This window comes from Martes martes, assembly GCF_963455335.1.
Source record: "Martes martes genome assembly, chromosome: 13".
Lineage (NCBI taxonomy): Eukaryota > Metazoa > Chordata > Mammalia > Carnivora > Mustelidae > Martes > Martes martes.
The window spans coordinates 92412993-92427413 of NC_137901.1; the positions used below are offsets into that span (position 1 = coordinate 92412993).

Consider the following 14421-nt stretch of genomic DNA (forward strand, 5'->3'; position numbering starts at 1 on the left):
AGTGGGAGTGGCGTCTCTAGTGTGTCTCACGCTGTGGCCCCGGGGGCCTGCAGCAGCGCAAGGAGTCACCCTGTCCGTGACCCCCGGGGCACAGACCCCTGGGCTACACTAGGTGCTCTGATGTGAGTTTGGCGCCGCGTCGACCCCCACCACCAGGGACACAGTCTTAGTCCCTGGGGCGACACCTGCGAGGGGGGGTGTGGGTTGAGAGGGGAACCGGCTCTGCACTGCGTGGCTGCTGTGCCACGTCGGCCCCGTCTCTGGGGCAGGAGGGCCTGCTTTCTCCGCATCCTCCCCGATACCATCTGTCTGGATCCTGGCCCTGCTGCCGTTGGAGCGGTGTTTCCTTCATGCCTGGTGGCCTCCAGCACCGTCTCTGGTGCTTGTTGGCCATTTCTAGGTAGGTTCGGTGCAGGATTTGCATTCTTAAGACTGTATACTGTTTCTGTGAGTTATAAAAATAACTCATTACCAGAAAGGCTAACCGCAGGATTACATGAAAGTGCACGGAGAGCGAGCCTTGGAGGCGGTAGAGCGTGGGGCCTGGGAAGGCGGGGCCCTGGGGCTTCGGGTCCTGCCTGCCTTCCTGGCCTGTGCGTGCCGTCTCTGCAGACAGGAAGGGCCGCGCGGGTGGGAAACTGGGGCCGGGAGGCGGAGCCCCTTCCGCTCTGTGGGGCTCCTGGTCTATCAGTAACTGGAAGAAATGCCCAGAGGATTAAGAGAATTGTGGCATTCTGTTCCTCAACTAAGAGGCTTCAGAGCTCCATTTCGTCCTCTGCCCTGCCCCCATTTGTCTGCGCACACCTCGCGGCGGTGGGGGAGCCTACACGGACGCGCGTCATCACCCTGGTCCGTGGCTGCTGCGGTCCGTTCTGTGGGCCGACACCTGTGCACGCGTGTCCCCCACCATGGTGTCACATGGAACTTCACTGCCCGCCATCCTCTCTTCTGCCTACTCCTTCCCTTCCCCAGCCCTTGGCAAACACTGGCCTTTTTATTCCCTCTATAATCTCGACTTCTCTAGAACGTCATAGATTTGGAATCCGCGTGCAGACTTTTCAGACTGGCTGCTTTTCACATAAGACACATCTGAGGTTTCTGCATCCGTAGCTCATTTCCTTCTAGCCCTGAAGAATACTGTATTGTTTGGGTGGGTTACTTTATCCAGTCACCCAACTGAAGGACACCCCAGTGCTTCCAAGTGTGGGCAGTTACGGCTAAACTGCTAGAAAGTTCCCCGTGTAGAAACCTGGTGGTGAGGGCTGGGCGTGGGGTGTGGCAACTCTGCAGGAGGGGCTGGCTCCCTCCTTTCTGTCCTAGGACCTCCCCATTCCCCAGCTCATTCCAGGCATGTTTACCGTTGCCCAGGCTCACAGGGGCCCTTGGCCAGGAGGACCAGGCTCAGGCTGGCCACCGTCATTGGCGGGGTCTGAGGAGGGAGCAGGTGTGGTGGTCTGCTCCCCACGTGACAGGTGACCAGGAGCCTCTCTCCCCTAACAGTGGGCAGTTCTGACCTGTCACAGTGCTTACCTTCCTGCCAGTTTCATTCCTACAAGGACTCTGGCATAGGCTCCTGCAGGGACACATGCCTCCATCCTTCCTACCTGATGTAACTTGGCTGGGGGCTTCCCAGTCAGGGGCTGCACATGGCATAGTCCGGGGGGTGTTGGGTCTGCCCCTGCCACAGCTCTCCACATGGTCTGGGTCTCTGTTCCAGCACTAGGGAACCCTCGGCTCCCATGTGGTGGGGAGGGAGAGCCTCAGCGTCCAGCCTTCCCGGCTCCCTGGCTGGGTTAGTCCTCTGCCCATCTGGAGCCGTCCCAGTTGTCCAGGTCCTGGATTCCTGCGGATGCCCCCAGCCTGGGACCCCATGTCTATCTCCCTATGCTGGGTGGGGCCCGTGGCCTCAGCGCTGCTAGGGCTGGGAGGGAGCATTGCCGGCAGAAGGAATCTTCCGGAAGAGGGTGGGGGGGTGCCCTGTGTGAAGGTCGGGGGCTCTGTGGAGCTGGCCCAATGCTTCCTACAGCTGCTGAGCCAGCAGAGCTCCCCAGGTCACCCAGCCCTGGCACGGAGACACTGTGCTTCCCCTCCCGCCCGCATGGTCTCCTTGTCAACCCATCCTCGCTTTTGAGCTTAGTGGAGCCTGGTTATGGTGTGGTCCATGGAGACTCTTGTCCGCAACCACCAACCCACTTTCTGGACCCCGGCCTGCCCGTTGTGGACGCGGCGCATGAAGGAGAACCTACACTACGTGGGCCTCCGATCCGGTCTCTAACCGCGGGCAGTTTCCAAGACTCACATCGTGGGCGCACCAGTGCTTCGGCTCCTTCTGCACGGGGCGTTTACGGCTTCGGGACGCCCCGTCTTACTTTTCCGCTTGCGTTGGTCACCGGGCGTCCCCCCGCGAGAACGTGAGCTCCCGAATTGCTCTGGTCGATGCCCCGGCCCCGGAAGGAGACTGGTCCGGGCCCGCGCAGGCGCCTCCTGCCGCCTCCCAAGTCCTCCCGCAAGGTCTTCCCGAGGCCCGCGGCCCCCCGGTGTGAGCCGTGAGCGCGCGCGTGAGCAGACGCTCGGCCACCGCGGATCCGGGAGCCGCAGAGTCCGGGGACGCGCTGGTGGGCTCGCCCCCCCGGCAGGGGCTCACGCCCGCCCCCGGGGTCCTCAGGAGCGCGGCGCCCGCGGGACTCGTCCGGCCGAGCACCTGTCCGCACCTGCTCGCTCCGGGAGCCGCGCGCGCTCGGGCGGTGCGGCCCCGCCCCTCGCCCCGCCCCCGCCCCGCCCCTCGCCCGGCTCAGTAGGCCTTTCGTCCGCGCCCGGCCGCCGTCGGGCGCGCGTTCCACTTCCGCCTTCGCCCACGTGGTCCGGCTCCGGCTCAGTCCGCGGCGCCGTGAGTGGGGTCGGGTGGGAGCGCGTCGGTCTAGTTCCGGGAGAGTGGCCGGAGGCTCCCGGACTCCCGAGGGGGAAGCCGGCCGGGCGGGGCGGGAGGGCCGGGGAGGGCAGGCGCCGCCGGGGAGGTCGGCCGCCGGCCGCGGGGGCGCCCCGGGGGAGGGGGCCGGGCCCGTGCCACCCCCGCCCCCGACACCCCGCTCCCCGCCGCGCATGGCGGCGCCCAGCCTGCGGGCGGCGGCCGGGGCCCTGCGGAGAGCCTGCGGAGCGTGGAGCCCGCGCCCGGGACGGCGTCTGCTCTGGTAACCGCGGCGCGTCGCCCGGGCCCCCGCTGTCCAGGCCGCGCGCCCCGGCCGCACGCTCACTCGGGCCGTGTCCTTGCAGCTCGCCTCGCATGGCCGGGAACGCGCAGGCCCCCGCCCCCGTGGGCGCCGCGCGGGAGCAGGACCGGAAGGCCCGGAGCGGCTGGCAGGGCGGGGCGCGGGTCTGGGAGGACGCGGAGCAGCAGGCCAAGAAGCTGCGGAGCGGTCCGGACGGGGAGCTGCAGAGGAAGCTGCCCAAGCGGAAGATCGTGCTGCTCATGGCCTATTCCGGGAAGGGCTACCACGGCATGCAGGTGAGGGCGCCGCGCGGGGCTCCCTCCTCCCACCGGCCTCGGGCTGGGACCTCGCGGTGACAGCTGTCCCGCTAGGGCAGCGCAGGACACGGGGCCTCGCTCTTCAGCGTCGTGGTGAGTCCCCTGGGCGGGGTTTCCGCTGGAGCCACAACGGCCGGAGCCGGGCTGTGGCCCCGAGCCCTGCTGTGGCCCCGGGAGGTGTCCAGCTGGGATTGTGGCCGAACAGCCTGTGGCTCCAGGCCCTGACGAGGCTCTCCCTGCTCCTCTCTCTCCTGGAGGCGGAAGGGCTGGGAGGGGCAGCTGCTGGTGTCTGTCAGACGCTGGAGCTCAGAGGCTGTGCGGAGGTAGAATTCTCAGAATTCCTGGAAGTCGGGGTGCGGGTGCTGCACACATGCACGACTCTCCTTGGTCCCGCAGTCCGCTCTGCAGCATGGGTCCCGTGTTCTGTAAGCTTGCTGAAGTTTGACTCAGGCATGGAGTTGCCTGCCGTGCCCGGAGCGTCCAGCACAACCGTCCTGGGCGCTCCAGGTGTTCTCATAGTTCTCACTATGAACAGTGGGAGACCTGGGGTTCTTCGGGTCTCATTTTAGGGAAGAGCGTGGGTGGCCCCGGGGAAACTGACGTGGCATGGGGTCAGCTGTGCCAGCGGGTCGGTGACTGCCTCAGGAACGGAGGGACCACCCCTGGTGCTCCACGTGGGCCGTGAAATGCTTTTGCGACTGTGATTTCGACGTGCATTTTTGCCTTAGGCGCCGTCTTGAGAGCTTTGCTGAGGCTCATTGACTTCTGGGTGCCTCAGTTTCCCCGTTAGGGAAATGCGGGGGGTTGGAGAGTGACAGTGGCTCGCCGTGCTGATGGAAGAACGTTCTGAGAGCCTGGCACTTGGCCGCCTTCCCCACCGCCACATCTCCGTCCCCCGCGTGGGTGTTTGAGCAGCATTTATGACTTGATCGTCTCGGTGAGGGCTGTAAGGTAGACCTTGGGAAGAACTTCCCCTGTGGTGATCGTGGTGGACTGCTCGTAGGCCCTCGTGTGCCTGGTGTGCAGGAGGCTTTCTCTGAGGAGCATCCTAGTGGTCGTGTGACCTCATGGATGTGCAGGGACCTGCAGGCACTGGGTTGTGGTTGGGGCACGCTGAGAGGGTAGCGTTAGGGGGTTCTAGAAGCAGTGGCTGTCCTCTTTCCCTTGCACACAGTGGTTCCAAGAAGTTGTACAGGCTGGTCACGTGAGCTGAAGGGGTGCCGGGATGCCAAGGCTGGGTTTCCTGCTTTGAGTCAAGGGGTCTGCCTCCCCTTGGTGATAAGGGGGGGTGTCCCTCTGTGGCCTGCTGCTGCTGACCAATGGGTCTCGGGTAGGAGGGGCACTGGTTTCAGATCCGACCGGGTGGGAGGCAGCGGTGTCTCGGGTGACACCCTCTGTGGGCTGTTTGACCTGGCTGCCCAGGGTGGGAAGTTTCTAGAGACTGTGTATGCTTAGGTAACTCTCTCACTCGCTATGGAACAGGGAAGTGCCGTGGTGTGTCCCCCAGGGCCACAGGTGTGGGCCCAGTACCCAGGCGCCCTACAGGGAGCAGCGTAGGCCCAGAGCTCCCATCTGTGGGCAGTGACTAAGCGAAGAAAACTGGTTTTCTCTTCTTTCCTTCAGAGGAATGTTGGGTCCTCACAATTCAAGACCATCGAAGATGACTTGGTGTCTGCCCTGGTCCGGTCGGGTTGTATTCCTGAAAATCACGGTGAAGACATGAGGAAAATGTCCTTCCAGCGGTGCGCCCGGACAGATAAGGTAGGCACTCCCTGTCCCTCCCCTGCAGGTTTGAGCAGCACCTGAAGCTGCCACTCTGTGCGACACACCACAGGTCAGTGTCTGTTTGTCAAGACTGTTGTCTGCGAACGACAGATGCACAGACCAAACTAGCCAAAACGGACAGAAAGCCATCGCCTTGTGTCACTAAAAAGTTCTCTAAGCATTTCCAGTCTGTGTGTGGCGGGATCTGGAGGCTCAGTGCTGCCCAGACTTCGTGTCTGTGCATTTTCTGTGGCTCCCGCAGGTGGCCACATGGTGGTCACAGTGTCCCCGTGACTCAGGCTTGAGGGTACACATAGGATCGAGTGTCCCGTTTTCTAAGAGGGCAAAGGAAACAGATGACCTTGGAGTGAGTAAAGTTTTATTTAACTTAGTTTATCCCAGATAGTTTTTTTTCACTGTGTAATCAGCAGGAATACAACCGGCAGATCGCAGTTCCCATTCTGTGTGGGTGCGGGTGTGTGTGTGTGTGTCGCGGCTTGGTAGCCCACTACGTACTCCATGCTCATGGTGCGTCACCACTGCTCTGGTCACGTCTCGCGGACTGGGGGGCTTCAGTGGCTGTGGCCCTGTGTTGTCCATTCGGCCCTAAGATTGGGCGCCACTGCAGGGACTCACTGCCTCACACATCTGTCCCAGGCAGCGTGGCAGCCGTGCCGAGTGGTCTTGTGTTCCTGGGTGTGGGTCTGGCATGGGCAGGAGGTCGCCAAGGGAGAGTGGAGGGGAGCCGGGCAGGCAGGTAGGGCAGAGGCACTAACCTCACGCTCCTCTCTAGTAGATAGGAAATGCAGAGTGCACCGCATGCCCTCTGTCCTGCTCTGCATCCCGACCCTGAGCGGCTTCTGTGGTCTCCTAAGGTCCCTTGGGGGTGTGACACAGACACGGGCAGGTCAGGGTCCTGAGCAGCCGAACCATGGGCATGTCTGCAGGTACGAGATTCCCTGGGTTCAGGCACTGGGTGGAGACCGCAGAAGTGGCACGTTGTACAGATAGTGGAGGACAAACACGCGGCTGCGGGTTTGCGTCTTGTAGGTGATGTGGTAACGTTTCTCACGGCTCAGGCTAGGGTCCTGTGGTTCCTTACAGTCTCCCTTTTCTCTTTAATTGTTCCAGTGACAGCTCTCTGGGAGTTTTCTAGGCCAGAAAAAAGCAGATGTTTACCTGAGCTAACGGTGGGGCTTAATCCGCTGTTGTTACGGTTGCGTTCGGATGCGTTTTCCTCTCCCAGTCTGGGGAACCCGAAGAAACCTGAAACTTCCCATACCAACATCCTAGCTCGTCTCTCCACTTAATGCATCTGGCCCGATGGAGGAAGAAAAGATTGCATTTTCTTAGTTGTTTTGTTTTTTTTTTTTAAAGATTTTATTTATTTATTTGACAGAGATCACAAGGAGGCAGAGAGGGAGGCAGAGATAGGGTGGGTGGGGGGAGCAGGCTCCCCGCCAAGCGGAGAACCCAATGCGGGACTTGATCCCAGGACCCTGGGATCATGACCTGAGCTGAAAGCAGAGGCTTTGACCCACTGAGCCACCCAGGCACCCCTATTTCTTTAGTTTTTATTTCAGGTTTTTTAAGAAGTAGCTTTGTTGAGATACAGTCCACTCCTTACAGTTTGCCCACCCAGAAAGTGCGGGTCAGTGGGTTCAGGAGTGTTCAGAGCTCTGCGACCATGCCTGCAGCTGGTCTGGGGACACTTCCAGCTCCCCAGGAAGGACCCCAGGTCCGTTAGCCGTCTCCTGCGCCAGCAGCACTTCCAGAATGTTCTCATTTACACACGCAATTGACAAAGAAACAGCCGTGCTATCTATCTTCGTTCCTTTTTTTTTTTTTAAGATTTTGTTTTTTTAAGTAATCTCTACACCCAACATGGGGCTTGAACCCACAACCCTGAGATCAAGACTTGCACGCTTCACTGAGCCAGCCAGGCGCCCCTTCCTTTTTTTGATCTAAGTGTTTGAAATCCATTGTGTAGTTTCGGCTACTGGAATGGTTGGGACGCTCTGTATTGCAGGACGTGGATCTGGGATCAGTAGATTTAGTCTGGGTAACATCGTCAGTGTTCATTTTTTGTTTCTTTTCTTAAATTTCCAGTTGTTTTTTAGAAAGGGAGAAGGGGCAGAGGGAGAGGGGGAAGCAGACTCCCCGCTGGGCATGGAGCCCGGTGCGGGGCTCGATCCCAGGACCCCGGGATCATGACCCGAGCTGGAGCCAGATGCTTCACCGGCTGAGCCCCCCAGACGCCCCCCCGTCTCTCCAGGTTCTCATTGGGCAGAATGTTAGCCCTGTAGGCGTGTGGGGGTGCCGCGGTGGACGCCAGACCGGCCCTCTCCTCGATTCTGACGTGATATCATTTTGCCACATTTCTCTTTCCGTCCTTTCTTCCCCTGAAACTGTTTGACAGTTTGAGAGTCTGTCATGGACCTCATTACCCCCCGAAAGCCGCAGGCCTTGAACGTGCAGGGATAGTGGTGTCCCGGGGTGGGTCTCCCCTTGGGCAGTCCAGCACTGATGGGACACCACTGCCCGCGTGCCCCGGCTTGTTACTGACTCGGCCCCTTAGCTGAAGTCCGTGTGCGCATGTGTGCTCCCATCCTTTGAGTTCCCTTTAATCTGTCCCATCTTTTCTTTTTTGGTCTTTTCTGACATGTTTTTGGACACTCGAGGTGAGTTGTTTTAACAGATGTCCTCGGGATTTGTCCGATTGTTTTCTTGACTGATCAACCAGAGTTTCGGGCAGGGATGTCCCATGTGTTGTAGTCTGACCTCTTGGCACGGGTTTGTGGGGTGTCTTCAGATGATGTTCACGTGGCGCCGTGATGCGGGTGGTGCTGAGCTGCATGCCTGCCCGTCTGCACCCAGGACAGCACCCTGTCCCCCGCCCGGCCCCCAGCAGCCCTCCCGTCTCCTTCCCTGTCCCGGCATGGTCCTGCCATGCTGACTGTCTGGAAAGCCAGCTTCTAGACGAAGGTTCGGCATGGGGTTGGGACACGTGCTCACCCTGATGGGCATTGCCTGTGTAACCAACTCCCTTTCCCTGTCCACGTCGTGCCCCGTCCCTGTTCACAGGATAATTGCTCTCCTGACTTAGATGGCACAGTGGTCCTCCCCCGAGTTTGAGGGGGACGCGTTCCAGGCCCCCTGGTGGGTGCCTGGCCTGTCGATGGAGCTGAAGCCCCGTTATGCAGCGTGCTCGTAGAGGTGGCCCAGGGACAGACGAGCAGCGGTCCCTCAGGGCAAGCCAGGGTGATCATAGCTGTGTGCTGGCCTGGAAGTCACACGAGGAGGGGCTCTCGGAAGGCTGCTGGGGCATACCTGCTGTCCCTGCGACGAGGGCAGACAAGATGAGCCTCCGCGATGAGATGGGGGAGATGCAGATGGCACGGGCTTGTGCTGGAGCCGGAGGCTGGTCCTGGTGGAGCGCCAGCAGCGCTGGTGACCGGGTGCCTGGAGCGGGGATGGCGGCGCCATGGGCGGGGCTGGGCGAGCTCTTTCTTGCTCGGCCTCCCATTCTCCTGACGAAATCGCTTGCTCTTCTTCCCCCATGTCACCCGGCGTTCGGTCTGAGGGAGCCTTCGTTTCCTGCCTGCATGACGTGTGTTTTGCTGGGCTCTGAAGCCATCCGTGATCCTCTCCTGGGTGTGCTCGCCTGGCTTCTTGGGGGGGCCGAGCGCTGTCCTCAGGTCTCACCAGCCTCTCAGATGCGTTTCTAAAGCTGAACTTGTACGGGAAGTGGCCTAGCGTTGGCGCGGTCCTTCTTCTAGGAACCAACTTATGGAGGGGTGTGCCTGACCCTTCTGCTTCCTTTGCAGGGCGTGTCGGCGGCCGGCCAGGTCGTGTCCCTGAAGGTGTGGCTGATAGACGACATTTTAGAAAAGATCAACAGCCACCTTCCGCCTCACATCCGGATCCTGGGTAAGTGCAGCAGGGCACGGTCCTGTGCCCCGTGGCGGCGGGTCTTCCTGGGACGTGAGGCCGCACCAGATTTCTCTGGTGTGGAATTAGGACTCTGAGCGGCTGCTTAGCGGTTGGTAAGAGCGGTTGTGAGTTATTTCAGAGGTCGCCGTCCCCTCCTCCTGAAGGATGCGCCCTTCATGGCAGCGCCTTGTTTCAACCAAACACCGGACACAGGAGTCCAGATTTGGTTGAGTTAAAACGGGTGATGATTCTCCTTTATAACAAGGCTGGTAAGCGGGGTTTTTAGGTCTTTGTTAAATGAGCCCCATCTGACCCTGCTTTCGAGTGGCGCTTCCGGGCCGTTTACGTTTCCCGGCCATCGGGTTCGTCGCTGTAGACCTCCCTGTCTGTCGCTTTTCGTCTCTGGCGTTCTGTGCTCTTCTTTTGTTCTGTTTCCTCTTTTGGATTAATGGACGTTTTTCACAGTTCCATTTCATTATCGCCGTGGTTGCCTTCTTAGGTGTAACTCACTGGTTTTTTAGAGATTGCTTTGGGGGCTAAAGCAGGGGGTAGAAGAGCCTCTGTAGCAGGTCAGGCTGTGTGGCCGCCATGCGTTCCTTGACTGTCACTGCCCCCGCTGCCCGTGTCTTCGCAAACAGGATGTTTGGTGGCCTTGGTGGCCGTCTCTGTTGGAGCATCCTTCTCACCTCACTTTCTGTAGCGTCCGAAGACGACAGCCGCATCCCTGCATCCGTCCCCCAGCCTCGCAGCTAATAGGTACCGTATGACCCCGTGTGGCGCCCACGCCGCCTCGTTTTCCTTCTAAGCTGCGAATTGAAAAAAAATCTTTTGAGCCATAAATGACGTATAACGAAGCCTGTATTTAAGCGTACAGTTCTGACGTGCGCGCGCCCGTGTGCCCAGCCCTGTGGAGCATCCCGGCTACTACCGTGAGCCCCCCGCCCCCACCCCTCCTCACCGGCCACCACTGACCGGCGGTCCGGCGCCGCGGGTTAGTTCGTGTTCTTGCCACTTTACGTGAACAGAGTCAGGCCCCGGGTGTGGCTCCTTTCATGGAGCCAGGTGCTGTGTGGACCTGACACGCGGGCGTGCTGCACGTGGTTTCTCCGTGGGCCGCCCGAGGGTGCTGGGCTTGCACGCTGCCGCGGACACAGCTGGCACGGGCATTGGGTGCAAGTGTGAGGGCTTAGTGTGAGGTCAGTAATGCTTCCTGTGACTCTCTCCGCACCGGATGTCTGTTTGCTCTGTTGCAGAGTTTCTCTGCCTCTAGGGAGGGTCCCCCCCGGGATACTCCTCATCTCGTAAACCCTCGTGAAGGCCAGTTGACGCGCTTGCATGGGAAGGTCTTCCGTGTGGTCCGTAGATCGGGCCCCGGTTTTGCTAAAATAACGCTGAATCCCGTACAGTTACCGTAGTTGTCGGCACTCCTCGTGCAGTGTGACATGCAGGGTGGTTTTCCTCGTTGTGGCCCTGGAGCGCGGCCATCAGGCAGCCTGGGTGCTGGTCCTGGCAGGCAGTCGCCTGCACGACGCTTCTAGGTGGTGCTTGGTGCGGATGAAAGTGTTTAATGTCGGGCAAAGAAGAAAACCTGAAATTACCCCCAAATGAGGCCTGAAAGTAGAGCGAGAGCAAGGACGGTGGGAGCCCTGGGGCTGGGCCGGCTGGAGGTGCAGGCCCAGACCCACCCCTGTAGGCCAGTGGGGCCCTGGTGCAGCTCAGGCTGCACGCAGGGTCCTCGCTGGAACTTGTGTGTCCTTGGGGAAATTCTCTACGCACACAGACGTGTCTGCTTCACACAAGTGGTGCCCTGCGTGCTTTGTCCTGTCTTCATTCTTTCCCTTCCCGGTTAACGCATCTGTTGGGCACCTGCCGGGCTGTCAGCGCTCAGAGTGCGGGTCTCTGCAGGCCTGCTTCCTGGTGCTCGGGCTGCCTGCTGGTTTATTCTGCGAACATGCGAGAATGCGTGTGATCGCTTCTCTTCCCGGTCTTCTAAGTTGTCTTGAGTTTCTTCGGTTGTCGCTGAACTGGTTGTTGTTGCTGTCTGGTGGCCTCGCGGAGGACAGTTTGTAGAGTATGGTTTCAGGTCCGCAGCACATGCCGTGGAGAGCTGCACAGAGCAAGAGCACATGCTGCCCTGCCCCTCCGTGAACCTGGGTTTTAACATCAGCGTGTGGTTTTGATGAGTTGGTTTGTGTATCTCTGCTGTGGAGCGTCTGGCGTGGGCGGGTTCAGGGCGGGGAGGCTGGGGGCGCGGAGGCTGGGCCCGCGTCTGGTCCAGGCGCTTGTTGGTCTGGAACCGTTGTCCTCACTTGCCTTCTCTCCCCTCAAGGACTGAAGAGGGTCACGGGTGGCTTCAACTCCAAGAACAAGTGTGACGCCAGGACCTACTTCTACATGTTGCCCACATTTGCTTTCGCCCACAAGGACCACGATGTGCAGGATGAGAGCTACCGGCTGAGCGCGGAGACGCTGCTGCGCGTGAACAGGCTCCTCGCCTGCTACAAGGGCACGCACAACTTTCACAACTTCACCTCGCAGAAGGGGCCCCGTGAGGCCAGCGCTCGGCGCTACGTCCTGGACATGTTCTGCGAGGAGCCTTTCGTGCGGGATGGCATGGAGTTCGCGGTGATCAAGGTGAAGGGGCAGAGCTTCATGACGCACCAGATCAGGAAGATGGTCGGCCTGGTGGTGGCCATCGTCAAGGGCTACGCCCCCGAGAGCGTGCTGGAGCGCAGCTGGGGGGAGGCGAAGGTGGATGTGCCCAAGGCGCCGGGGCTCGGCCTTGTCCTGGAGCGTGTGCACTTCGAGAAGTACAACCAGCGCTTTGGCAATGACGGGCTCCACGAGCCGCTGGACTGGTCACGGGAGGAGGCGGGGGTCACGGCGTTCAAGGAACAGCACATCTACCCCACCATCATCAGCACCGAGCGCCACGAGCGGTCCATGGCCCAGTGGCTGAGCACCCTGCCCGTGCACGACTTCAACGCCACCGCCAACGCCGCAGCCTGCCCAGACGCCAAGGTGGGGGCTGGGGCCGTGGGGCTGGAGGCTGGGGCTCCGGGGAGGCCACAGACCCTCCCTTCTAGGTGCTCGGATGAACTTGTCACCAGCTGCACATGGGCATCCTCGTGTCTGTTGTGCAGATGAGCAGGCTGAGGCGCTGGTGTGTCAGCTTTTCGGGGTCACACAGCCGGGGGTGAGCAGGGGCAGGGCATGGGACCAAGTGGCTGGTGGCCCCACAGTGCTGCTTTGTGTGCGCTCCCCGCTCTGTGCCTGGGGACCTTCGACAGAGGCTGGGCTGGGTGGTCTACCTTTCTGTTTGTGGGACGGTGCTGTGAGGATGAGCACTGTGGGGTTCTCATGTGTGTGTTGTCACACCTGTTCTGGAATGTGGGCTCCCTTACAAGAGGCATGTGGGATGCTTGGTGGCCGCCCCAGGAGGCTGCTCTCTGACGCGCCCTCCTGCTAGGGCCGCGGCTCCGGGTGGATCGTCTCTGCCAGTGGTAGTGTTAGGAGGAGGGCGCGCGTGTGAGGCGCTGGAGCTCAGCGTAGTCTGCGGCAGGAGGTCTTTCCCTGGGCCGGAAGGCGTCCCTGAGCCTGGGTTCTCCGCTGGCCCAGCAGTTCTCCACAGGCGCGGTCCCACCTGGAGTGCTGGGACAGTGCTTCCCATCGTCTACACGCCCAGAAACGCGTGCTCCCTGCTGCACGCCTGGGTTGTAAACTCGCGCATGCTGGGGCGGTGAGCCAGCCAGGTGGGCCAGGTGTGGAATAGCGGGTGTGTAGGCGGGAGGACGACGGGCAGCGGCCTCGGGGTGTTGGGGATCGGACAGTGGAGACGGGAGTGGTCCTGCTCTGTCTCAGGGCCACGGCGGGGGTGGGGTCGTGGTGGGGACTGCCACGCTGGGAGAACTGAAGCTCTTCAGGGGAGACGGCCTGCCGGGAGCTTGTGTGAGCTCTTCCGCTCTGGGTGTTGGTGGGGACTAGTTCTCCCGGGCACTGAGGCTGGACGGCATGTGTGTGCAGGTTCGAGCTGGGGGCCCGGCGTGCCTGTGCTGGACACCCACCAGGACAGGCTCTTGCTGCCTGTGCTTGTCCAGTTTGGAGGAGCCTCGTTTTCCGTCCCCTGGGGGGATCTGACGGAGCCCTGTGAAGACTCCCTTGTCCCCAGCTTTGACTTTCCCGGAGCAGGTCAGGGGTCCGAACTGTTGGTGTGGAGACCAGGTGTTGGGCAGAGACCGGGCGCCTGTGCGTGTCCCTGATGCGGGCCAGGCCAGGCGGCCCTGGTGCTGAGCCCCCCGCGGACAGCCCGCCCCAGGGAGGAAGCACCCACACTTTTGCTCTTGTCCTGCAGGTCCCCGGCCCCCCAGGAGACAGTGATTGAGGTGGCGGCCACCTGCTGGAGCGCCTTCGGGCTGGCCCAGTGTGTGCCGGGAACCGCTGCTGCCTCTGCGGGCCGTCCTCACCGACACAGGAGAGCCTCGCCGCGGCCCCGCAACCTCAGGGTCTTGAGACCTGCATCACGTTGGGCTTCATCCCAGGGAGGACCTGCTGTGAGTCTGTTCTCAGCTCATGCGTTAACCGTATACACCTCAGCATGTAAAGACACTATTTTTTTAAAGAAGTAGTTTTTCTTATTAAATAAGTACAAACTTTGCTTAAGTCATGCTGTTTTTTATTTTTCATTTGGTCTTTGGGAGGGGGTGGCGCATGCTGTTAGGAACAAAGTGGCATCGGTGGGTGGAGGCCGGAGCAGGTGGGCACGAGAGGCTCTATGGGACCAGCCGTCAAGCCCTCAGGACCGGGCTTGGTGGCTTGGCGGCATAGTAGAAGGCGGCACGAGCAGGGCGGGCCCTTACCCCGGTCACATCCACCCCAGCCCTGCCCACATCTCAGATGGGAAGAGTGGAACAGACGAGGGGACCAAATGTGCCCCTCGGTGAGGCACCTTCTTTCCTAACAGAAGACCCACCAGTAGCTTCTTCCCCTTGTGGTCGAGGACATATCACGCCATCTAGTCTAGCTGCAAGGAATGCTGGGAGATTCCCTTTACCAAGTGGCAGGCGCTGCCGCACAGCCCAGGAGTGACCTGTCAGTGAGGAAAGGGGGGTCAGGTGACGGGCAGGCTGTGGGCAAGTCTGCGGAAGGCACGGGCAGTTTCCAGTGGGGGAGTGCGCCACCGGAGTGGGTTCTGTGTGTGCGTG

General features: G+C 60.8%; 1 protein-coding gene across 2 annotated transcripts; it reads left to right on the forward strand.

Annotated features, from left to right (window-relative positions):
- The first annotated feature begins 2850 nt into the window (after positions 1-2850).
- PUS1 (pseudouridine synthase 1) lies at positions 2851-13877 on the forward strand. 2 transcript variants are annotated; one of them, XM_080821732.1, is made up of 6 exons: positions 2851-2887; positions 3271-3502; positions 5147-5284; positions 9115-9217; positions 11550-12241; positions 13572-13877. In XM_080821732.1, the coding sequence occupies exons 2-6, from the start codon at positions 3281-3283 to the stop codon at positions 13599-13601; spliced, it is 1185 nt and encodes a 394-aa protein (XP_080677858.1). In that variant the 5' UTR covers positions 2851-2887; positions 3271-3280; the 3' UTR covers positions 13602-13877. The 2 variants fall into 2 exon arrangements, with proteins under 2 accessions (XP_080677858.1, XP_080677857.1); XM_080821731.1 differs by lacking the exon at positions 2851-2887 and adding an exon at positions 3007-3188.
- Positions 13878-14421: the final 544 nt, after the last annotated feature.

Bases quoted from the DNA above. Each gene is read 5' to 3' on its own strand.
- PUS1 (XM_080821731.1), top strand. From the start codon at position 3,100: ATGGCGGCGCCCAGCCTGCGGGCGGCGGCCGGGGCCCTGCGGAGAGCC. The intron at 3,189-3,270 runs GTAACCGCGGCG...GTGTCCTTGCAG, and splicing joins CCGGGACGGCGTCTGCTCTG to CTCGCCTCGCATGGCCGGGA. The intron at 3,503-5,146 runs GTGAGGGCGCCG...TCTTTCCTTCAG, and splicing joins AGGGCTACCACGGCATGCAG to AGGAATGTTGGGTCCTCACA.